Source organism: Papio anubis, chromosome 13 (assembly GCF_008728515.1).
Source record: "Papio anubis isolate 15944 chromosome 13, Panubis1.0, whole genome shotgun sequence".
NCBI lineage: Eukaryota > Metazoa > Chordata > Mammalia > Primates > Cercopithecidae > Papio > Papio anubis.
In genome coordinates, this window is record NC_044988.1 from 37435349 (window position 1) to 37461114 (window position 25766).

The window sequence follows — 25766 nt, forward strand, 5'->3', positions numbered from 1 at the left end:
ATTATTAAAATCTACTCATTTTGGAGAAGTTTAAACTAGCAAAACGCCCTCTATGCATTTATGTGTTTTCTCAGCCGTGTATTCAGCCACATCATTTTTCCAGCTGCCCTGACTTAATTTCTACTAATGTGAAAAACTTAAGAGCCTCTTTCACAGAATTTAAGTCTTACGTTGCAGATTATAAGAAAGAAAAAGTTGAAAACAGTGGAAGTACATATTGGTGGGATTCTCCCCAAAGCCCGTGCGTTCTTGTTCAATGGTGTTTTTGAAAGAGGTTCAAGTTAATATTTATTTTATTTAACAAAGTTGTCTATTCCCGTGAATATTCCTTTTTTTTTTTTCCTTTTAGCAACCACACACATCATAACATGGGAGAATTTCTTTTTTGAAAAGACCCAGAGGAGTTTTAAAGAATGGTTTAATTAGAGTTGTTGATGCCCATTCATAGTTAGTATCTGTTAGAAAGTTAAACCTTAGGGAAAGGTTAGATTCTGAACAGAATAAAATATGCAACATAGGGACTCTGAGGGAAAAGTTTTAAAATGAAAGAGGTGGATACTTATTCTTACCCTTGATCTTTCTTCTAGTTTTGTCATCATGACAACTGTGGCACTCCGTTGTTCCCATATCATTCTCCAAAAGTCCCCAAATGTTTCGGGGAGAGATCCCTGTGTTGCAATATAGGCATTTTGTTTCCTATAGCCATCTATGTAGTTGGCATTCACATAGTCACTTCCTGGGATCCCTGGAAAACAAGGAGTGTTATTCAACCAGGTGAGCACATCACAAGAGGAAATAGCCTGGGACATGACCTAAGGGCAGTGTTATCTTATTGTTCCACCTTACACTAGAGGAGTCGCAATATATATGGAAGGTCGGGTTTTAAGCAAGATTAAAAAAAAAGGTCCTATTAGAACCATCATGTAAAAAAAATGTATTGAAAAAAAGTGTCAGGTCTTCATAATATGACAAAGAAAAAATACAATAGATGGTCCATAGAACGACTTTTCTTTCACTGGTTGTTGGTTTTCTCTGTTGCACTCGCAAGGAAATAGTTTGCAAAGAATAATAAACAATCTGGTAACATTCCTCATCCATGTGCTTCCCAGACAAAAACTAGATAAAAGAATGCCTGAGTCTGAAAATACAAAATAGGGTGGAACACACCATAATAGTGAAAAATTCTTTGTAGATTTAGTTAACAGGAAACTTATATATAAAGTCATTTAATATTTACAACAACTCTGCAGTAAGTCCTGTCATGAGTCCTGTCAGGAGAAAACTGAGGTGCAAAGAAGTTAAAGAAACTTGAGCAAGCTGCTCAAACTGGTGGAGTCAGGTTTAGTCATAGGCTACTTGTATGTGTCTTGACCTCTGTAAAGTATTGCTTCTCATTTAAAACTCATGATTTGTTGTAAGCAGCACATGAACTTCTTGGATTACGAAAACTGCCTCCTAATTGGATGTCGAACTTCTACTTTTGTCCTCTCCAGTTTGTTCTCTACCTAACATGAGAGCAATTTTAAAAAATTTATTTCAGACACTGTAACTTCTTCAAACCCAACAATGGCTTCCCCTTATACTTCAAATAAAATCCAAACTCTGAACATCGCTTACAAAGCTCTGCCACTTCCCAGACTCATCTCATTCCACTCACCTGCTTGCCTTTAAAACTCTAGACACTGGCCTGCTTCAATGATTAGAAAACATTTATTTCCCCCCTTAGTGCAATCCACATCCTAGAATATACTCTGTCTCCTTCCCATCATAAAACACCCAGCCTCCATCCCAGAAGACCTGCCCTCGAGTATCCTGAGACATCAGAACTCCCTTGACAGCCCTTTTATACTACTGATTACAGGTTGTAATTATATATTTACTTGTTTGTTAATTTACTTATTGCCTGTTTTGACCACGTCTCTTTTATTCACCTTTGCTACCCTAGTGACAAAAAAAGAGTAAATAATTTGCCCCAGTTCCAACATGTAATCAGTAGCAGAAATGTAATTTAATGTAGATATTATGATTTAAACCCTAGTATTCCATCAGCACATGCCTTTAAGAAAGATAGAGGCAAATTTGAGCTTCTTCCAAGTAGAGTAGCCACAGTTATTAAGGGAATCAAAGCTACTCCATATGAGAAAGAATGTATATTATAGCCTAGCAAAGGAAAGGGTAGGAATTGGGATGAGAGCTGCCTGTGAGAAGAAGAGAGGTTTAGATTTACTCTGTTGAGTTCCAAGTTTTAAATTCTGAAAGATGTAACTACAGAAACAATAAAGCATTTTCAAGTGGTCAGAATCAAAAAGGGAGTTAAGTTTCCCTGGAAGGTCAGGAGCTGGTTATCTGTAGGGGGGAATAAGCACTTTAGAGGAATATCAGCATGATATGGGAGGTACACTAGAACTTGTGCATGATCCCTTCTACCCTGGGAAATATGAGTCTTGGAATCATAGGGTAACCATTTTTTTTCCTTATAATGAAACATATGTTCCCAAGCTAAAATTGTTATATTTCACTGATTGCCACTTGCAATGACTTTGACTGCTTTTCTGATTCCAGTTGTAAAGTTGATCCTCTCAAGAAAGGTAATAAAAGTCAGATGGAAACTACTGCACTCTGAGATGAACACATAGATATGAAATACCACTAGCATTAGCTGAAAAGCCTTTTGAGCAAAACTTGAAATGCACGGTTGGTTGTAACATTATTCATCTATTACAGCTACTCAAGAAGCAGTTGCGGTTTTGGCAGCCCTTTGTTGATAAAGATCCTATTCCTCCCCAACACCAGATTACTGTAGATTCAAATGACGGGTTAAATAAAATTCTCAGGTTACAAACACAGGGACGTACACACATCTTACATATCCATAGGATTTGGTTCTGAGCCAAGAATGAATCCATCTAACAGGAAAAACCCACTTCCAAAATTTTAATTTAGCAGTTAGCAACATTAAAGAATTGATTAAAAGGATTCTGGCTAAGGGCCTCACTCAGCTGCCAATATACAGAAAACTTTTTTCCAAGAAAAATCAGAATGGAGAAATCTGGGCTAAATGACTCAGAAGATTCATCAGCTGGGCCCTGTGCCACATCCCCCCTTATCAAGGAAAGCAAATGTGTCTGAACAATGCATCTGAGGACAGAGAAGATGCACACGAGAATCATTCCTAAAGACAGGGAATCAGACCCATCCAATTCTCTTTGCGAAAAAATGTTAATCAGTTAATATGTAATGAATTGGGTTTTTTTTTGCATACTGCTCAATTTTGAATAATAAATTCTTTTTTGTTTTACAAGAAGGGGGTAGGCTGCTACTGAATAATGATTGCACTTCCCAGGATAAGAATACAAAAATGTTGCCTTAAGACTACTAGGCACCAGGAATCAATACTATCACTAAATGCTTTAAGAATTTAGGAATTGGGCAAAGTATGGTAGTTCATGCCTGTAATCCCCACACTTTGAGAGGCTGAGGCAGAAGGATCACTTGAGCCCAGGAGTTTGCGCCAGCCTGAGCAACATGGTGAGACCCTGTCTCTACAAAAAATAAAAAAAAAAAATTAGGCTGGCGTGGTGGCTCATGTCTATAATTCCAACACTTTGGGGAGGCTGAGGCAGGAAGATTTCTTGAGAACAGGACATGACAAGCCTGGGCAACATGGTAAAGAGACCCTGTCTCTACAAAAAACTAAAAACTTGGCTGGATGTGGTGATGCATGCCTGTAGTCCCAGCTACCTGGGAGCCTGAGGTGGGAGGATCATTTGAGTCCAGGAAGTCAAGGCTGCAGTGAGCCATGACTGCACCACCACACTTCAGCCTGGGCGACAGAGCAAGATACTCTGTCTCAATAAACGAGAAAGAATGAATATTTTGAAAAAGAGGTAATTGAAAACAAAATCAAATACCTGGTAGAGCAAATTATCAAGCCAATATTTTATATCCTGAAAATAATGCTGAGGTTCCTCTTATATTTTGATACCTATTTGTAAGAAGGTAGTACATGGAATGAAAGTCTCCTTCTGGCAAATCTCTTTACCCACTCTGCTGAAAAGACATTTCAGGTAAGTTCTCTCTCACAGGTCCTCTGCAATGTGGAGACATGAGAGATGGCTATGTTCTCCAGAAGCTCTAAGATATAATGAGTACTGTATTTATACAACCCAATATAACGCACTGTGCAGAAAGATGAAAGAGAAAAAATTTTAGAAAGGATGGTGGCTTGTCCTAAAAATATTAACCCCAGATTGGAAGCTAAAGTTAATCAGCAGTCCATTTCAAGTAGATGAGACTCTGGTTTTTAATGTGACATATTTAGAAAGACTTTTCAACCAACACTGTGAAAATAAACAATATGCTTCTTTCCAAATGTTTTGGTGCCATGAAATGCTTCTTCAGTAGTTCTTGATTAGGATGTTTCTGCTGGGAGGCCAGATCTAACATTATTTCACTTTTTGGGGGTGACTTTGTCTAAGTAGTGCATATTTGTTTATTTAATTTTCAATTCCCTGCCTTTTCCAAAAAATGATTTGCTTCTGCTAATGCAACATTAATCACAGTGCACTTCTAATCCAAGAGAAGGGTGTGAGAATTAATTTAATTCCTTTGGGGTTACGAAGGATGGAAATATAACTTGGAATGTAGTACTGGAAAAAAGAAAAAAGGAAAAGAAATGTAGTACAGAAACAGTATAGAATTATTACAAATTAGGTGATTGCTTTTCATTCTTGGAGTCACGGAGACCTTCCTCCAATACTAGAATAACAGTGTTTGATTTGCTTTTTGGGTTTTCTGTTTGTTTTTTGGTTGGGGAATGAGTTTTTAAAACAACAGGACCATGCAAAGATGTTTGCCTTCTGCTCGTCATAGGCAAAATCTTAGAACACACTGGCCCTGCTGCAGGAACTCTCTTGGAGTCAGTTGGTCCTAGTGTCTTTAAGAACAGCTTACCTCCAAGACTGGTTCTTTCCTAGGAGTCCATGGCTCTACTGCATTTATAAAACGGAGTGGGTTTTCATGATTTCTCATGCACTGTTTCATGCACATTCTCTAATTAATAACAGTGATGTCAATAGTTCTAACACCATAAATAAGTGTTTAGTCTTCTAATCTTACACACGAGAAACCTAAGGCTAGATCCTCTAACTTCATATTACACCCATATGCTCCATTCCTGTGTTAAAGTGTATTTCCTCAGTTAACGAACTGTTCTTTCTTGTGGAATTTAAAAATATTACTTACATGCTTTATACTGGGTCTTTGTGTTCTGGACTAACTAGACCTGGCTGTAAGTGCAAGCCTGTAAAAGTGACAGAAGTTGTGATGAAGGGAATGATTGGTAGAGCTGTGCTTCTGTTGTTCTTCATGCACAACAAGCCATAGCATACAGCTATTTGAACAGAATCAGGCAAGTTTTAGGCTCTCATTTTATTTGCTGTTGATTGCTAGTTACGGTTTTCAGTGGAAAAATGAGCCTGGATATAAACTTTGAATAATGGGGTCTTGTGGATTTTTTAAAACCACCAAGAAGGAAAAAAAAAAAACCTAACAAACACCCAACTTGCTATGGATTTGATTTTTGGGGTCAGAAGATAATTTGATTTGAAAAGATGTCTCTTGTCTCTTGTTGAAGCAGTGTTTATAACGATGAGGGGTTTATAATAAAGCCTTAAGCCCTGACATTAAGTGAAAAGGCAGGATGCAAAATAGTACATGAATTATTTTGTGAAATCAAGTAATCCTGAGGGGAATGTTCGCAATTTTGCATCACATTGCACTGTAGGTAAAGTCGTGTGTGCATTTTAAAGTCTTGGGACGATACCAAGCACTTGCTAAGATTTAGAGAAACTGACCAGGAAACCTGGACTCCTGTCTAGGGCTGCTGGTCGTTTACTCTGTGATCTTTGGCCAGTTACTCAACTTGTCCAGACCTGTAATTGTTTATTTGCTAAACAAGATGTGTTGGACAAATTGATTCCCTCCAGTCCTTTTGAGTTCTAAAATAAGGTGTCTCTCTGTGCTATTCTCAACCTTCTTGGACTCAGAAATCTCTGTGAAGTTATTTTAAGATAAATAGAGGCTTTGTGTCTCTCAGATTAGGTAGGAATGCACTCTGATGCTCTTTCAAGCTGATTCCTATTGCTTCTACCTTTGATGTGCTGAGATGAGATTTTTCAGTGAGGCTGCTGCTTCACTTCTTGATTGGAACCTGATGGGGCAAAAAATAAACAAAAAACAAGAGGAAGTAGTGGTACTAGGTGGTCTGTCCATGGAAAGAAGCTCTCCTTGGACTTTAGGGGGTGAGAATAACTAAGAGGCAGCCTCGGAGGGAAGGCAGAATCCCACCGTGGCTCCAGTGGATGCTGCTGCACTACAGAGATAGAGATGAATGTTCAGCTGAGCGTCTTACTCTGCTCCAACTCACAATTTGGCTTCAAATCCCAGGTACTTTTATTTTCTTTACGTTCTACAAATCCCTAATGAAGTAACGACTGTGTCAAAAAGAAATTGCTTTTTGGCAAACAAGTTTGTTCTTTGTTGTAAGACAGAAGTACTCAAGACCCAATAGAGAACAAAATCTACCTTTTATTTGATAAATAATGTCCCCTCCTGTACTCCAACACACAAACAAAAAAGCATAACAACACTATATTGTTGGTTAAGACCTAGATTGAAATTTTTACAACTAACAATGTGGCAAAAAATGTTTACTTTGCCATCTCCAGCAAAACTAGAAAACAGAAAATAGAAAAACAAAATCTAATAAAAATTTACAAGTAAATTGATTACATTCTAAAGGACACAGGCCTTTCCCCCGACCCTTCGCCTGTATAATGACAGCCACACATAGCTGCATCAGACCTGGTGACATGAAGGATTCTTTTTTCAACACACCAAATAAAGCAAATATTTATTGCAAAGACACAGTCTATTACTTGCCAGGGTATCCCCTGATATAGCTGCAGTTTTTCCATGTTTCTAGAAAACATACAAAATTTTTTTATAAAGCATGCCTGTTCTGTAGGCATCGTAGCTCAATCCCACAGTGAGCTAATGGAGAAACAGATGATATTCAGAGTATGTGAACCCAACCAGAAACTCCTCATTAATGTATGTCTTCCTCTACTTGATTTTCCATACCCTCACACTACTGAGGAGGCTGGGTTTTGAGAATGGATGCAGGAAAGTAGATGGGTGATTGAACCATCTTTGAATACATTGCAAGATCAGCAACATGAGTTGGGGAATTATCAGCACCTGTGATAGAGGGGCATGCTTTTTGTTTAGACAGCAACTTGCCTTAAAATACAGTAGACCTTAGGCCACTGAAGCTTAACTTTTCAGCCACATCATGGAGTTGTGGTCCAATTAGCTTTATACTAATAAGGAGGCAATTACTATAGAGGTTCATCAAGCAATGAAGTAGTCAACAATCAAGAATGAGACATGACTACAGAAGCTCTATGTGTAGGAAACACTCCGACGCTCAGTCTCATCATCATTAATATGAATATCATGACCAAAAAGTCCTGGAACCAACACCTCTGTGAGAATTAAATGAATCAATACATCTGAAATTTCCAAAATGTCATATGGATTTTAGTTATTATTATAATTGATGTAAAAATTGAAAAAAGCCTGCTGATTCTTAAATACCCTACTGATAAAAAGCAATTCCAAATCTGGAAGGCCCCTTTCTAGCTTCTCCATTTAAAAAAATTATCAGACAGGATGAAAATAATTCTTTTACAATTTCCCAGCAATCTACTGCCTGTATCTATATTCTAACAACAGAACCATAGATGATGTAGGTTTATCTACAGCCTCAGAGTAATGAAGGGTAGATTCATTAGAGTAAGCTGCATAGATGTACAATAAAAATTAAAAAAAGAAACAAAAACTCCAATGAACTAAAGACAATAGAGATAAAAATAAACTCAGTCCCAGAGCTTTCTGATTTTACTCTTCGATTAGCTTTCTGAGAACAAGAGTAAAGTGAAAAACAACACAGCCAGCCGGCCCTTAACAATGCTTTTTCTCTTTTCCGGGTAAGAAACATCAGCAGGTATAGTCTAAGGTAGGAGTTAGAGAGTAAGAGATATAACAGCACTTGCTTGGCTACATGTAAGAGAAAGATGCCATTTACACAGCTGTAATTAGATAGCTCTTAGAAAGACTGCAAGCATCCTGTGAAACTGTTCCAGGTTTCCCAGGCCAAGTGCTATCTAGCTTTCTATTTAAAACAAATTAAGCTATAAAAACTTGTCTATTCACTGCTCCTCAAAAAAAAAAAAAAAAAAAAGAAAAAGAAATGCTTTTATGTATTTTTTTTAAAGTACCCTGAAATAAAATGATTAAACTTCATCACAGTTGTAAACAACTAACTTGAGAACAGAAAAAGTGAAAACGCTACAGAAACCATGCCATCAGCCTAAATCAATGATTGATGAAGAGTGTGAGAAAAATGAACTCAACCAATAATTGGATGGGATTTTTTTTTTTTAAATGAGTTTCTTAAGGGATGGGGTATACATTCTAATAAATTTCCTTTAGTACCTTAAATAGAATTTCAAGAGCAAGATAAAACAAACATGAGGTGCCAATAAACTATTCACTAGTGTCAGGGAAGAGGGGGAGAGAAATTCAGAGGGAGAAAAGGAGATCATATTTATTGAGGTAATATGGGGAGGAGCACACAGCAGCTATCAAAGGACTTCCTTATTGGGTGCAATAATTGTAATTGTTTTGATGTTAGAACTTCAAATGGAACATTTATATTCACTATAACTAACATTCCATTAGAAAATGTTGGATAGATTGTATTAACATATTTTCCTAGGTTTATTTGGTTTTGTTTTACTTGTTGAAAATACATCCGGTTACCAGATAGGCCCCCTGCCCAAAAAAATAAAAGAAAAAGATATTTTACAGCATGGGTACAATGTGACATTGGAGAATATGCTAACATGTGCTGACTGCTGTTGTAAATGAATTGCTATAGACTTATCCACAGAACACTCTGCAGAAGAGGCTAAGGCACAACTGAAACACAGAGCACTAGTGTGGTGGCAAATGGTGGATAACATTACAGAAGGAATAGCAGTAGTTTCTTGTCTTTATTTATTTATTTTTCACTGGATTTATCTTATGGGCTGTGATTCCATGTTAGCAGCTTTCTCATCTCAAAGGTAAAATTGCCCATCTCACAAATAATCAAGTTATTGTAACATCATCTATATTATTTATGCTTGGATTTTTTTGAATTGTTCCTGTTTTGCAAATCAAACAGCAGATGATATATATTTGAATTTCCATTTAAAAGAATAGATTCTTGCCCCTGTTGAAATTTGTAATGCTATTATGGATCTGGTTTCCATTTATCAAGCACCAGTGTTTTCTTTTGCATCACAGAAAACTTCAAATATATGCAGTTTTCTCATTTGGATATTATTAATTTTTCCATAGATCACACACCAAAGAAATTTCATCTGCAGTTAAAAGGGCCTATCTGTAGTAGTAATAAAATGCATAACACTAAAGATAATCTTAACAATTCCCAATATTTATTATACATTTTCTTGGTGCCAGGCACTCTTCCAGGTGCTTTACATATGTTAGTTTATTTAATCCTCCTAGTAATTGTAGGAAGTAGGTACTATTAATAATCTCATTATAAAGATGAGGAAACCAAGGCTCAGCAACTTGTCCAAGCAAGCTCTGCAGAAGCAAGCAGACCTTAGGATGCGTTATTAGGAAAGAGGTTCTTGAGCAGCATATAGGCCCTCCTAAGAAGGTACTTATTAAAGAGATGAAGTGAATAAATATATTTATGTTTTGAAACTTTAAATATATGACCCTTTCTATAAGAAAAAATTAATGCACTGCTCTGATCAGAATGTGTTCCCATAAATCCATATGTTAAACTTAATCACCAATGTGATAGTACTGAGAGATGGGGACTTAGGAAATGCTTAAGTTGTCAGGGCAAAGCCCTCATGGGTGGGATTAGGATCCTTATAAAAAAGCTTGAAAGATTAAGTTTGCCCTTTTTCTATCTTTTTGGCAATGTAAGGACACAGCATTCTTTCCCTCAGGGGATGCAGCAAAACAGGGCACCATCTCGGAAGCAGACAGACCGGGCCCTCACCAGAAAGCGAGCCTGCTGACACCTTGATCTTAGACTTCCCAGACCCTAGAACTATGAGGAATAAATTTCTATCGTTTATAAATTACCCAGTCTGTGGTATTTTGTTATAGCAGCACAAATGGACTAAGACATGGATCCCTATTTTACTAAGCTTTTTTAAAAAAAATCAGATTAATAAGCACTAGTGTTAAAGAATGCATATTACATACTAGGTTTATTCTTCCTCACTTCTAACCTTCTCATGGATAAAACCATTTAAATCTGTTATGGCGAAAGTCACATAGTAGGCAATAATCCTATTTAGAATAAGCCCACTAGCTTTTTTTCTTTTTTTCTTTCTTGAAGAAGATAATCTTATATTGTCTAAGATTTTTTTGCCTACTTATATTATCTTTTGATCTCAGGATTTAGAATCAATGTTCAGAATTTTGGAGATGGCAGAAATGGTCTTACACATCCTTGTTTTATAAGAAAACAACGAAAGACACTAAGTCATAGGTTCTTCCTAAACTGGAGAATGGACTTGCAAAGAGATTGTATATCCATGAACTTTCTGAAATTAGCATACAAATAAGGTATGTAAGTGCTCTATGTTTTCAAGTGGGGTTTAAAATGTTCATGAAATTGTCAAAAGGATCCAGCTTCCCCAAAGAGTTAATGTTAACTGCATTAAGTGAAAAGCTTAAGGTCACATTGCTGTTTAAACCGAAATTTAGTTTTCAGTTTTCTGTCTCTTTATTCAGAATTCTTCCCAATATACCTTAAAAAGTGAGATTAAACAAACAAAAACAAAAAAACACACCTGAAAATCATTTCTATGTCATTCTTTGGAAAAATTCATCTTGACTGGAGTCTATGAACACAACTGAAGACCTCTAGTTCTAAGATTTCTATCATGTGTTTCAAAATGTGTATTTCAAAATTCTTACACAATCTTCCCAGCCAAAAAGGCATCAGTTTTGAATTAGGTTTGATGTACATAGGCAGGGTTATAATGATTTCAAAAGCCACTCTGGGCCTGCATGGACTAATGGGAAGAACAGCTGCCTTGAGACTGACATATATTAGTATTTTGAATTTATCACTTATTATCTATTGATCACACTTAAGTTTGCTGACTTTTTAAATGCTTCCATTTCCTCATCCGTAAATTCAGATCATGACAACTAGCTTTTGGGGTTGGGCCTCCATATCATGGTGCTTGACATGTAATCGATAACCAGATAATCATATCTATTATGATGTCTTGTCTTTGTCGCTGAATTGAAAAGCAGTATTTTAATTTTGCTTTATATTTAGACTTGGCTAACACTTTTCTAAAAATCCATGTCAATATGGCTTTTAAAACAAAATGCTAATTATAACCCTACTAATGGAAACATAGTCTTGCAGCAGTGAAGATTAATTATACTTTAGAACAACAACCTCTTTTTTATACAGGACTGCAATAATTAATTTTTGCTAATTACAAGGCATTATAATAACCTGCCACTAATTGATACTCCTTGGTTAATAAGAAATTAAAGATACATGAAACAATATTTGAGGTAAGCAGATCACCTGTATTATCGTTAGGTTTACATGTACTTGACATTTGTTCTGCAATCTTATGACTCTGATCCATTTGAATGATGCATTTGATGATTCCCATATTGTGTCCCCGTCTCAGGTTAGTCATGTCATAAAATAGGAAATGAGATAGGAAATAGGAAATGAAGTTCTAAAACCTAATATTTGTGTTATCCGTAACGCTAACGCCAAAAGATAAAATAGATTTTTAGGCAAAAAGATAAGATTAAGCTTTTTCACCCATGCTAAGTAACTTAAGACACTGTCACATCCTGCAACAGTAGGAAAGTATTATGAGTGATGTGGGCAAGTGGAAGTCCCAGACCAGGAATCAGAAGAGCTGGATTCTAGTGAGTTATATTATTTATATACTGTGTGACTCTGGGCCAATCCTGTCTGAGCTTCAGTTTTCTCATCTATAAATGTGAATACCTATATATCTAGCAAAATGCTTATACTGCTGCTTCATTAGACTCTTGTGTACAGCAAATAAAACAACTGATAAGGAAACTACATAGAGATAACTCTTAGAAGTCAGAAATGAAAGAGATTACCGCTGAGAAAACTGATATTCAAAGAAGTCAGGGTTACCTAGGTGGTTAGTGACCCAACCTCAGATTTCCTTGTTCTACATCTTGTGGTTTGTCCATTTTCTTTTCCTAATAAAAATATACTTTCTGGGGCCAGATGCGGTGGCTCACGCCTGTAATCCCAGCACTTTGGGAGGCTGAGGCGGGAGGATCATGATGTCAGGAGATTGAGACCACGGTGAAACCCCATCTCTACTAAAAACACAAAAAATTAGCCAGGCGCAGTGGTGGGCGCCTGTCGTCCCAGCTACTTGGGAGGCTGAGGCAGGAGAATGGCGTGAACCCGGGAGGCGGAGCTTGCAGTGAACCCAGATCGCGCCACTGCACTTCAGCCTGGGCAACAGAGCAAGGTTCTGTCTCAAAAAAAAAAATATATATATATATATACACACACACACACACACACATATATATATATACACACACGCACACACACATATATACACACACACACACACACACACACATATATATATTTCAATTCAACAACAAAGACAACAACAAAGACTATATATATATATAGTTCACCCTGTGAACAACTTTGGATTCTACAAGTTTAAGCATATATTATACATTCTGCTTATGCATATCCAAGTATTAGCTTCCATTTGGTCTTTATTTGAAAATATTTACTTTTTTTTTTTTTTCCCCAGATGGGGTCTGGTTCTGTCATCCAAGCTGGAGTGCAGTGGGATGATCTCAGCTCACTGCAGCTTCCACCTCCCAGGCTCAAGCAACCCTCCCACCTCAGCCTCCTGAGCAGCTGGGACCATAGGAACACACCATCATACTAGCTAGATTTTTGTAGAAAATATTTATCTTAACTCATTAAAATAAATCCTATTGCCCTTTTCTTCAGGAATTACTATTTTCTCTTAAGAACTGCTTAAACATAGAGGGGATGCCAATGGTAATTGGATTTGTCAAAAATTCAATTCTGTTTCCATACTGCTTACCCTATAATTAAACAATTGAAACCATTTTGTAATTAGGACTCCTTTGTATTTATTCTGCATTTTTCCTAGCCTAAATAAAATGACTGTGATTTGGAAAGATGTCACCAAGAACCACTATTTTCAAAAAGTTCAGTAAGCACATTAGTGCCCACACACAATTCCTGATTCTTTTAATTTTACCCCGTTATTCTCTCAGTGGAAGTAGGGTATACACTTGCTCTATTAAACAAATATAAAGACAACATCAATCACTGTGGCCACTTCCAGTTTTTGTTGTTCTAATGTCTGTCAGATCACTTTGCAAAATAATGTAAGGAGTAAGTAGCACCACTGAGAATAGAACAAAAACACCCAAATTAAAACTCTCAACCAAAGTCACTTAAGTTAGTAACATTGGTTGGAACGCAAAACAAGCACATTAAGTTTTATAAATTGTGCATGAAATCACTTAATATTTCAATATACTAAAAGCTGGCCCTGTATTATCAAAGCTGTCTTTAGAGGAGAAGCCTCAATTAGTGCTTCTGTCGTTCCAGTTGCCAGTATTTTCTCTTCTGTGTTTAAGATACAGGATGATTGACTGCCCTCATGAATACCTGCTCGTTAGCACTTAGTTTAAGATAAAATGCTGTTCACGGTTGTAATTTAGATGAAAGCTCTCTATAGTTCATAAACTTCAATTAAATGCTTCTAACCTTTTGCATAACACTTAACATTGAAAGACGTTTGGTTTTTAGGTCAGCTCTAGATTTAGGATGTATTTGTGAACACAGCGCTATAAAAAGGCAGGTTTTCGTGTGACTCAAGTGCTTTTGCTTTTATAATATAAAACCAGCATAGGAATGAAATGTGCTTAGTTTCCAACCATCAGAATAAAGATACAAGGAGGTATATTTTTTATCCCTCAACAAACTTTACTGTTAAGATGTGGAAAATAACAGGTTAAGAAAAATAATGACAAAGTGAGTAAAAGTACAGGGAAGTGGTAGTTATTGAATGACCTAATTCTTAGTGGAAACAATGCTACAATACAGCAAAGGCAGACTGGCAAGTTCTCCAGGCAAGATCATGCCAAATAGATTCTCAACTTACATTCCTTTATTTTATTTCAATAATTTACCTTGCTTTTGCTAATGGAAAAAGGATTTCTCTCTGCTATTTGTGACTTGGTTTAGTTTTTCATTTATTATGGAGATGATTTAAGAGACTTGAGACCCCCCACAAAAACTCTATATTTTTTCACATTTTAAAATGGAAAACATAGAGATAAATGTAAGGTAATCATTCATATATATTAATTACAGTTTTTAAACAGAATTTGAAAAGAAGCAATTACCCACTTGACAATACTATGCCTGATCTAGTATTGGTAAAATTTTAATAAATTTAAATCATTGTTTTCAGTGTGGAAAAAAGCTAACTCTTGAACACCTAGTATTTTTGGGTGCCTAAAAAAGGGATTATAGTATTTTCCACCATCCAAAGTAAATTTATTATGAGAATTCTACAAAATATATCTATGCAAAACAATGCCATGTTGAGGTAAGGAGGGCCACAGGTATAGGATTGTTCAAATGCTGAAAGATAGTTTTTCTTCCCAAAAAACTGGAAACAAATGTCTGAATAGCATATGGTGCTTCCTGAGAAGGCTTTCAAGCAGTTTCACTTTCATATAAATTTTGGACATAGAGGAAGCAGGTAGGAGATGTGGTCAGAGTTAAAAAATAAAGCGGTGGTCATCAGAGATTTCGGAAGCAGAAAAAAGGGAAAGGTACTCAAACAACTACAGATGAACATCTTTCAACTGTAAAGTCCTTAAAATAACCGGGTCTGAAGCTAGTATAATTTATTTGTTTTCTACAATATCTTCAAGAAAGTAAACAGTGAACCTTCAAGTATGAAGAGGCCATAAAACTCTTCTGGGCACTAACGAGGGTGAACATGGCATGTACCAAGGGTGATCCAGGTTGACTGTTAGAGCGAAAGATTTAAGTGGCCTCCTAAACTATTTTCTAAGGACTTTCCAATCCAATGTGCTACTGTAGCCACAATAACTAATGAAAATACTATGTGTTGAAGATGAACTTCTAGTTGTTTTAACATGCCACACAAAAGGGATTTATCACTGGAAAAATGATCCCTCATGAATCCTTAATGAAGCTGGATAGATTTGAGGAGTAACCCTCACCTTTTAGGAACAACCGTTCCCTCTGGAAAGTACTTCTTACTGAAATTCTAAGAGACAGATTACCAAGCAGTCCACAAATTAGAGAAATTAGACATTTCCAACGTACTTAATTTATATTAATCACCACATTATGAACTCTGAACTTGTAGACAGTCCCCATCGGATACCCAGATTTATTTACAAACAAACAATTCCCTCTGCCCTTTTAAAATAACCATTTACTTTATGGGCCTCTCTGACAATCACCTGTTCATGCATAACAACCAAAAACCATCAGTAAAATGGGCAACCTCAATTTGCTTCCCATATAAAACATCAACTACATTATCAATCTTTAGGGTAAAGGCAAGAAGGTAATGAGAGATGCACTTCTGTCATATGGTATCAGGGATATTGTGTGCCTATGTATAATTTATTTGTGTGAGAAAGAAAAAGTGGGAAAAAGCTATGTTTGAATCTTAATTACTTTCTTTTTTCTTTTCTTTTTTTTTTTTTTTTGAGACAGTCTTGCTCTGTTGCCCAGGCTGGGGCTGGAGTAAAGTGACATGACCTTGGCTCACTGCAACCCCCGCCTCCTGGGTTCAAGCAATTCTTCTGCCTCAGCGTCCTGAGTAGCTGGGATGACAGGCACCCGCCATTATGCCCGTTTGGTTTATGTATTTTTAGTAGAGACGGGGTTTCACCATGTTGGCCAGGCTGGTCTCGAAGTCCTGACCTCAGGCGATCCACCCGCCTCGGCCTCCCAAAGTGCTGGGATTACAGGCATGAGCCACCAGGCACAGCCATCTTAATTACTTTCATAGATGGTTAATAAACTCACTAAAACAATATTCTCATGCACATACTCAAATCCATGAAAATAAAAGTATCAGTGATGTCTGCATTTCCTTACCTTCTATAGCTGATAGGAGAACCCGAGAATGATCATATGCGATTACATTCGCATATCTATTCTTTGGTTTGTTTACTTCCAAGTTTGAATGTTCCCATGTGAACTGCTGGCCAGGGTCAATTGACTTTAAAAGAAAAACAACACATATACATAAAATCAATACTGAAAACCACCAGATTATAGGCATTTATCACTAGTAATAAACATGATTTAACAGGAAAATTCTAAAGCCATACTTCATCAAGATGATCCTAACTGTGAAGCTGAACACTAATATAACCAGCATAACAAAAAAATGATTAATCATTGAAGAAACAGTGATAGTCACCAACATTGATTCAAATGAAAAATGAAATCGGCCGGGCGCGGTGGCTCAAGCCTGTAATCCCAGCACTTTGGGAGGCCGAGACGGGCGGATCATGAGGTCAGGAGATCGAGACCATCCTGGCTAACACGGTGAAACCCCGTCTCTATTAAGAAATAGAAAAAACTAGCCGGGCGAGGTGGCGGGCGCCTGTAGTCCCAGCTACTCGGGAGGCTGAGGCCGGAGAATGGCGTGAACCCGGGAGGCGGAGCTTGCAGTGAGCTGAGATCCGGCCACTGCACTCCAGCCTGGGTGACAGAGCGAGACTCCGTCTCAAAAAAAAAAAAAAAAAAAAAAAAAAAAAAAAACAAAAAAAAAAAAAAAAAAAAAGAAAAATGAAATCAATATAGATGTTCTGTTAATATTGGAAAGGCAGGTTCTTATTTTTCACTTTTCCATTTCCCTCTCTGCTGCTGTAGTTTACCAGTTATCTTGGTTCAATATTCCTTCCGGTTCTGTAAACTTTATTTTATATTGATTATTCTTCCCTATTCTTTCCTATCTGGACCTAAGCTGAGTCTTTAAGTTGACTAGTCTTTCACTGGCTTCAATGGACACAGGCTTTACTGTTCATTCTTTACCTAATGTTTACAACTTAATGGCAACTTAACGTTTTGTCTGTTTCTCTGTAACACACTACGACCAAGGCAAATTGTACAATTCAAATAGCTAGCACGAACAGTAAAGAAGGGAGGTCAGTTAAAGTTAATACTCATCTTAGATTAATAACATATAACCCACTGCAGATAAATTGTTTTAATTGTTTTTCTATTCATCATTATATCTTTTCTATGTATTATTATGTGTTACTATGTTTATAGTTTGCTTTTTATTCCTGATTTTAATATTAGTTTTTTTTTTCTGATTTTATCCCTTTCTTTGATGGTGCATTTCAACCAAAATTATTCAATAATCTAAAATAAATATCAAACAGATATAAAGTATGTAATTTAAAAATATTTAAGTAGAATCATCATTTCAAGACCAAATTCAGGTTTGATCATAAAACTCTAGGGGAATTTATTTCCTGAAATGTTATAGAAATCAAAATAGTTTTTCTTTCATCCTAGGATGCTGATAATATTTAAGATTTATAATTTCATTGGTATATGGAAACACAAGTTTATTAATTACACAAACATGATTTTAAATGATAAAAATCAAGTTTTCAAGAATGATAAAACAGGTTTATACCCAGGTAATATTTTTTTTTAAAAAAGATACTATATTATGTTAACAGAATTTTTAGCAGTTATTTTTGATGCTGGATATTTTTCATGCCTTTATGTGTATATCTAGAATTTGGGAGTAAAACATATCCCCAACAGCTATCAAAATATTAAAGATGTGCAAACTTTCTGTCAAAAGGCACAGAATTCAGCAATTCAGCACAACATTAAAACCACAAGTGTAAAGAGTCAAGTCTCTTAACAGTCTTGAACAACCTCCAAGCATTCTAAAATTCTCAGCGGTATAGATTTCAGCCTCGAATTTACTAAGGATTATTAAACTGTTTTCCTTTCTTAGCCTGTGTTAATCTATACATAAAATAGTCAATCACTGAGCAGTATTCAGGAAAATATTAATAATTATCCATACCTTAGAGCCTGAAAACTAATGTAATTAAGGGACTTTCTAGTTTGCTCTTCCAGGGAAATTTTTCATCTCCCTTGCAGAAATTAATTCTCCCCAAGCATGTTATGAGCCGAAGATACTGAAGCATTCAGATGCCCTGGTGGAAGCCTTCAAGTCAACCTTGAACCATGTCCATCCACACAGAGCAGCTCCACTAGGTGGTGAGGGCCTGCCTTAAAAATCTCTCAAATTTGCAATCTCACTGCTACTTCCTACATCCAGAACATTGGTATCTGTTGTCTGATTGAAATCCCTTCTCTAATCTCTTATTCCAATCCACTCTTCATACTGCTGCCAAAGTTGTCTTTCTAAAGCATAGCTCTGGACAGGTTGGCTCCCTATTTAATAACTTCCACTGGCTCTGTGTGACCTACAGCCTAAATTCTAAATTCCTACCTATGCAGTTTTAGTCATCTTTGCATCGACACTATACCTGGCTCAGTAAATGGTTCTACAGATGTTATTTAGGCAAACGAATAGAACTGATGAATAAATGTTTTTGAGAAGTTCATAAAGAGAAATCACAGAGTAATTCCTATATATAACATGGGAGTTAGAGAACAAATTATGGAAACTTCATTGTACAGTATACCAAAATTATAATACTTAACACTCATTATCATATGGCTTAGTGATTAAGTATGTGATCATGGAATTATAACTACCACTGCTATTCCACTTTACACTGATGAACATTATTGGATACATAAGCTTCTTACACATGATTTAAACATCCCAAGAAGTGACTAAGCTCACTGATATATGTACAGTGCTTTTGGTAGAAGATATCACTCCCTCTGATATCCTTGTTTTACTTAGACTAAGATCACTCACAGATGTATAAGACGGCACGCATTTACTTACAGCAATGAAATTGCATCTATTAACTGAAAGACATTGTAAACTCCTATCCATTTCCACTCTTGACATGTTTTCAGCCTTCTGAAGAACTTATTTGATACCTACGTTGAAGACTTTAAAAATGAGTAATAGAAACATGCGTTGTGTGCCACATATGTTAGATAATATGCTTAGGTTTAAAGTGTGGCCCATGAGATGAAGACCAACAAATAACAGGATAATTATAATAATACGTGCTAGGTCATTATGCTTCACATGAAGAATTATGCTTGATTTTCACAACTGTTGTAAGGTAGGTATTGCTTTTTCCATTTGGCATGTGATAAAATTGAAGTAAAGAAAGATTAATTTAATTATTCTTACTGAGGGTCTTCTTTGTGACAGGCTCTGTGCTACCTGGTACTTAAGTAATTTGGCTAAGCTCACACAGTTAGATTCATACAGTTACCCTCAAACCTGGTCTGTGGGATTCCAAAGCTCAACTGACAATTAACAGCCGGTAATGACTAAGCCATGATGCTATTTAACTATCCAGAATGCCACTGCAAAAGGAAGAAGCCCAACTTAAGAAACACACCTACACATCACTATCCTTTATCTCACCAGCCCAAATGATATTTCTTCCCAACTTATCATCCTGTGTCATTCTGGGGCAATTACATAAGAAATCAAGTTTTAAAAATGAGGTTGGCTTCACATGGGTGATAAAACAGATGGGATGCAGCTTACATTTATACTCGTTTTACACGGATCAAACAAACATTGATTAAATAATGCTGACTTGTCTTTGTGCAACACAGCACTCATCCATCTGTATCTATCTGTCTGACTGAACGCTTAACAAAACACAACACAGGTCATTATTTTTGGAGCCTGTCAGAATGCTGAGAGCAGTAAACTCAGTAAAGAAGAATAACAACTGAAAGTTGGTGAGGTATACTAAGATCTTTTGTATTTCAAGAAACACACAAAACTGGTTGAGGAAAATCAAATTTCAATTATCCATCTTAATAAGGCAAAGGTATCATGAATGAGTAAGACCCTAATTGCTGGTGACAGACACAGTTGCTTTGCCTCTCTGTTCTCAGGCTTCTGTTGCTGCTGTCCTCTTAAGGAAGAGTGAAATGGCCAAAATGGAGAAAAAGCAATGTAGACCCTGAGGAATGTAAAAGTTGACTTTCACTTCAACCCTTTATTTTCGGTCAGTCCACCCTGACCATGCATCTTTTTTACTATAAAGCTAAGCTGAGGTTACCCAAATATTAATTATTCAAAACAATTTGAAATAAGCTCCTTTGTTCTTAATGGACTCAATTACTTCTTCGGGGTCTGTTGTTGTTAGTGTCTGGTTTTCCTGAGCTTGACTCATAGTTATGTCTACTTAGCTCTGTCCACCCAAATAATCTTCTGTGGGATACCCTTGCCTTCCCAGCACTCAATTTGAAGTTTTACCTTCCCAAGCTGAAATCCTAGCCAGGCTTTCTTCAGTCTCCATTGTGGAGAATTTTGCAAGTTAGAAATAAAGCAAGCCAGATTTATTCAACTAAAAGTTGATTAATACGCTTTTATACATGATACGAAATTCATAAATTATCACAGAATTCACAAACAGAAATGCTACTTCATCATACTTTTTGTGTCTCCAGCCAATCAAAAAGCTCCTTGAAAGAAAGATATTGGATGAACCCTATAGAGCATCTAAAATTTTACCAAGATGCCGAACCATTTTACATTGCTTCCCAGCCTGCACACTGGGCACTTGACTCCTCCTTCCGACCTCAGCTTGTGACTAAACCTTTCTAATGCTAACAACAGATCTTCAACTCAAAGGCTTTGCTTACTCAGAAAAAGTGACCCAATAGAAGAAAAAAAATCCTATTGTGAGTGATTTCAAGAACAACGGGAAAGTCTCAAGCAGATACTTACTAATATAAAACACTTTGCATTTATTTAGTCTTTAACTGGATGGTGTGAAAGTTCTAATCTTTTGTATTTAATCAACTAGAACTTTATCTCAAACTAGGTAACTGAAAAAATAAGCTATATGTAGCAGACGGATTAGAGGTTCACATTGTATTCTCGATAAAAATTCAGAATTAAAATATAAATATATCCAGTAGTTACAACTAATACTTAGATAACATTTACTATGTTTTCTTTGTGCTTGGTACTTACTAACTCATTTATCTTCGCATAGACCCTAGAAGTAGTTGCCATATGATTACAGTTCCGTAGATGAGGAAACTGAGGTATAGAGAAGTCAAATAACTTTCTCAGGGTCAAACAGGTAGCAGGGAGAGAGGACAGCCTCGGGGTCCACACATTCTGGACCTGGAGGCTGAGGGCCCATCCACCATAAGATGCTTTCTCTCTACTTAAGCTGGAGAAGATTCCTTGAAGGTTTCACACTTGCCTTTCAACTATTCTCTTGAAACACAATGCACGGAAGTCTGGGAACAATCTGTGTAGTACTGTTGAACTCTATTTGTAATTCTAAACTCCAAACAAGAGAGTGATCATCAATTTGAACATCAGATTACAGTCATCGAGTAAAATTATATCCTGATATGGGAGTAACCTTTTTCAATAATGCTGAAGTCATTATCTTAAAGCAAAGTCCTTTAATCATTCTGCAAAAATCAACCTTTTTACCCAGAAGAAAAATATAATTCAAATATGCAAAACACCACACAATACTAGTTGCTCTGTGTTTCACTTTCCCTCATCCCACCAAAAGAAAAACCTCAAAATATTCCCTTTAGAAACTCATCAAAGAGAAACCACACAAAAAAAGATTCATCCTGGTTTTGTGTGTTTTTAAAACAACTAACAAAAATTTAATTATATAGAAGGAATAGACCAGTTACTTCACTAGTCAAACCATGGGTCAGACTAACCATTCTTTTTACAGGGAATTGAACTTTCAATGACCTTAACTTCCAAAGAAACACTATCTTTTCACAAATCTCCCCTTCAGTAGGCTCATTTGGTTCCTAGTGTGGTTGGCTCTGAGATATTCTCAAGTCCTTTCTGAGGTTTAGAAGAACAATCTACAATTCACTGTGTATTCTGCAATTATGCCTTTTAAAATTCTCATTCATTGTCTCTCTCTTCTCTGTTTGAAAATGGTAAATTAATATATGCCCATTTGGAAAAGACCATGTTTGCATAGATGGGAAGGGCTATATTTTGCACAATTAGTAAAAGCCTGCAATTGGCATAATGAATACTTTCTTCAAAGAGAAGAGCATGAGTTCAGTTGAATCCTATGATGTTTCAGAAATTGAAATGTGAGGAAGGAGTGGAAAGACTAGTGGTGAACAAAATCTGGAAGTCAGAGAACAGGGTGTTAGCTTTCTGGCTGCCCCTGGTTAGCTCCAGCCAGTCAGGCAACTTGGGTCTGTTTGCTCTGTGTTCCCTTTCCCTATTAACGTCAACCCAGTGTCAGGTTTGTGTCCTCATTTTCTCTTATCTCTCTTTATCCAATTAGTTATCAACTCGTATTGAGTTTCTCTCTATAAGAGCACCTCTGATCTAGGCGAATGTTAGAGTGTGAAGGATTGAAATAAAGACTTTTCAAGACTCTCAGTATTAACAAATGAATGGATGTGGGAGTGCCCCACCTTTAGTAGTAGAAAAGACATAGAAAATATATAAACATACCACACTCATTGAAGACATCAAAAAGTGTTTCAGTCACATATTTTTGTACAAAGTTAAAATTCTGGCTTCAGATAAGTGATAAAATGCATCAGCTTTACCTGTTGTCTAATGGTTTCCTTTGAAATTTTGACTCTAACATACTATATAACAAATACAGAAAATTACTTAAAGTGATAATATATATTATTAGAACTGATATGTAGGGAAGCAAAAAGGATAAACTATGCTCATAGTAAATCATTAATTCATGGGAAATGGGTAAATATTTGAGGTAAAATTTTGATAACTTACTCTCAATTATATCACAGTACTAAAGATGAATTAGTTTATTTCACTGAGGAAACCGTTTACTCCCAGAAGTATATTAGAATTATCCTAATCTAATGTGGATTAAAAATGACGAAAAACAACAACAAAACCAAAAATACTTAATTCTTTTTTTAACTCAGTAGGGCAACATGATGTACTCTCTAGAATTCAGATAAGCTGTTTTACTATTTTAGTGTGTGACTATAGAAAAGATTATTTTTGAGAGATCGTTCCAAGTAAGAGTTCAAAAAAGAACATAAAACTTTAAGATTGAAAATTTAAATAACTAGATTTTTTTAACTATGTACTTCCTTTTTTAAATTTTATATTAATTTTTCATTGTTATTTTTACTTTTTTTGTGGCAGGGTCATGGCTTTGTCGTCCAGGCTGAAGTGCAGTGGCATGATCTTGGCTCACTGCAACCTCTGTCTCCCAGGTTCAAGCAATTCTCCTGCCTCAGCCTCCTAAGTAGCTGGGATTACAGGCATGTGTCACCATGCTTGGTTAATTTTTGTATTTTTAGTAGAGGCAGGGTTTCGCCATGCTGGCCAGGCTGGTCTCGAACTCATGACTTTAAGTGATCCACCTGCCTTAGCTTCCCAAAGTGCTGAGATTACAGGCGTGAGTCACCACACCCAATACTATACACTGCTTTTTAATATGCCAAACATTTTCCTGAATATTACTCAACGCAGAAGAAAGACCTTTCTAGTTTCCAAAGACAATGTTCTAGAGGAATAAGATCAGTGATATGTCTTAATCCTAATATTTTCATTTTTAGCTATTTATCTCCTACATCAGATAAAGAGATGGACAGATTTATACGTGATGTTCTTTTTTTATTTCCTCACATCTCTGAATTCTATATAGTTAATGTTCTTAAGTATAGAGTGTGTGATTGGAAATCACTTTACAAATACAATTCACAGATTAGAATTTCTGATGTTATTTGAAAAAGCAAAGAGTGTTAAATAATTTCCAGGCAGTTTGGGGCAAGAAAATGTTATTAGAAATTTATTAAACTGCTTTGTTTAAATAGACAATGTTGACTGAATTGGTAAAATGTAATTACAATGATTTATAAGAAATCACTTGATCTGCAAATCACTTATGGACCATGATATTTAATAATTAAAGAGGATCCTGGTGAGGTGGCATGTGCCTGTAATCCCACCTACTCTACTCAGAAGGCTGAGGCTGGAAGACGTCTTGAGTCCTGGAGTTTGAGTCTAGTCTGGGCAACATAGCAAGACCCCATCTCATTAAACAAAATATTAAAATAGGTTGTGCACACCTAGAAACATTAAAGAGTATGGCAACATTAAAGAGTATATTATTGAGTATAGGTAACAGACAAAATTATCTAGCAAATACAATCAATGTGCAGCATTAAACACTAATTTACAGTGTTAATAAATTAGTGTTTTAGTTAATTAGTTAGGAATAATTAATTCACAGCTGCATCCTTTCTATGGATAACAAGGTAACAGTTTTTGGCACCAAATTAACTAGATGAATGCATTAATTCCTCATTGCCCTTTGAAAATGCTGACACATCTGTATAGATCCCAAAGTATTAAGCGTAAAGCACCTGATGCACAGTTATCACTAAAAGAATGCTAGATGTTTTGCCTTCTCTTGCCTCTACTTTGTGACTTGTATAGGAACATCCCGGATCGAAGACAATCTTAGCCTCCAAAGAATATCTGCATTCTCCTTGATGCTAACTGTGCCTTTTTTGATAGTGAAGTACAAAACTGAAGCAACTGTCCAATTTATACAAATAAATCTATTTCTGCTCTCCTATTTACTATATAACATGTCCATCTATGCAATTTGAAACCTGATTTACTTTTCTGGCAGAGATAACAAAAAAGAGCATAGCTGCATATGTTTCTCCCTTTTTGCATTTCATATAATAGAAACTTGACCATTCAGAAAACCCAGTATATAAGTAGATTCGAAAGAAAAAACAAATTATGAATGAATAGCTTAGTTTCACAATTGTTGTGTGACTGATATTACAACATCATTTAAGAAACACTATAAGGGAAATTGTTAAGATAAATCATCTTCATTTTAAGAAGTCAGATTAGTTGAGTTTCAGTGATAACAGTAATTCTTTTAATCAAATATGACAATGTCTAACCTAATTTTAAACACACTATATTTCTTCCTATTATTTTTACTTTGCATCCTAAACATAGACGTATTTTAGACTTTCATCATTGCTTTGCTTGTCATTTGACAGAAAGTTTGTTTATTAAGTCTGTTTCTTTTCCCATATTTAGTTTCAGATGCAGGTGGAGGGAACAGATGAATTTCTAAATTGAAACATAAATAAACTTTTGCTAATGTTCAGTCAATGCGTTTCAAATCTGATCTTCTGATTCAGAAAGAGATAAAAATTCTACATCCAAAATGAAATAAGAAAGAGTAATGTTTTCTCCCAGTCTTTGTCGGAACTCAGAAAATCCCAAATAATCAGTTAAAAAACTCCTGTACTCCATTTCATATCAAATGTATTTAGTACAACTATCTCACTAAAAAACACGACTATCCACATGTGCCTTTTAGGCACAGTATAT

The 25766-nt window shown here is 36.0% G+C and overlaps 1 protein-coding gene across 47 annotated transcripts in view; it reads right to left on the bottom strand.

Annotated features, from left to right (window-relative positions):
• PTPRD (protein tyrosine phosphatase receptor type D) overlaps window positions 1–25766 on the bottom strand; it is a 2329646-nt gene that overhangs the window by 72834 nt on the left and 2231046 nt on the right. For all 47 annotated transcript variants that reach the window (XM_017949398.3, XM_017949394.3, XM_017949399.3 and 44 more), the window contains 2 exons: window positions 16346–16469; window positions 570–745 (listed from right to left, as the gene is read on the bottom strand). In XM_017949398.3, the coding sequence (XP_017804887.1) occupies window positions 570–745; window positions 16346–16469 (300 nt within the window). The remainder of the gene's footprint in view (window positions 1–569; window positions 746–16345; window positions 16470–25766) is intronic.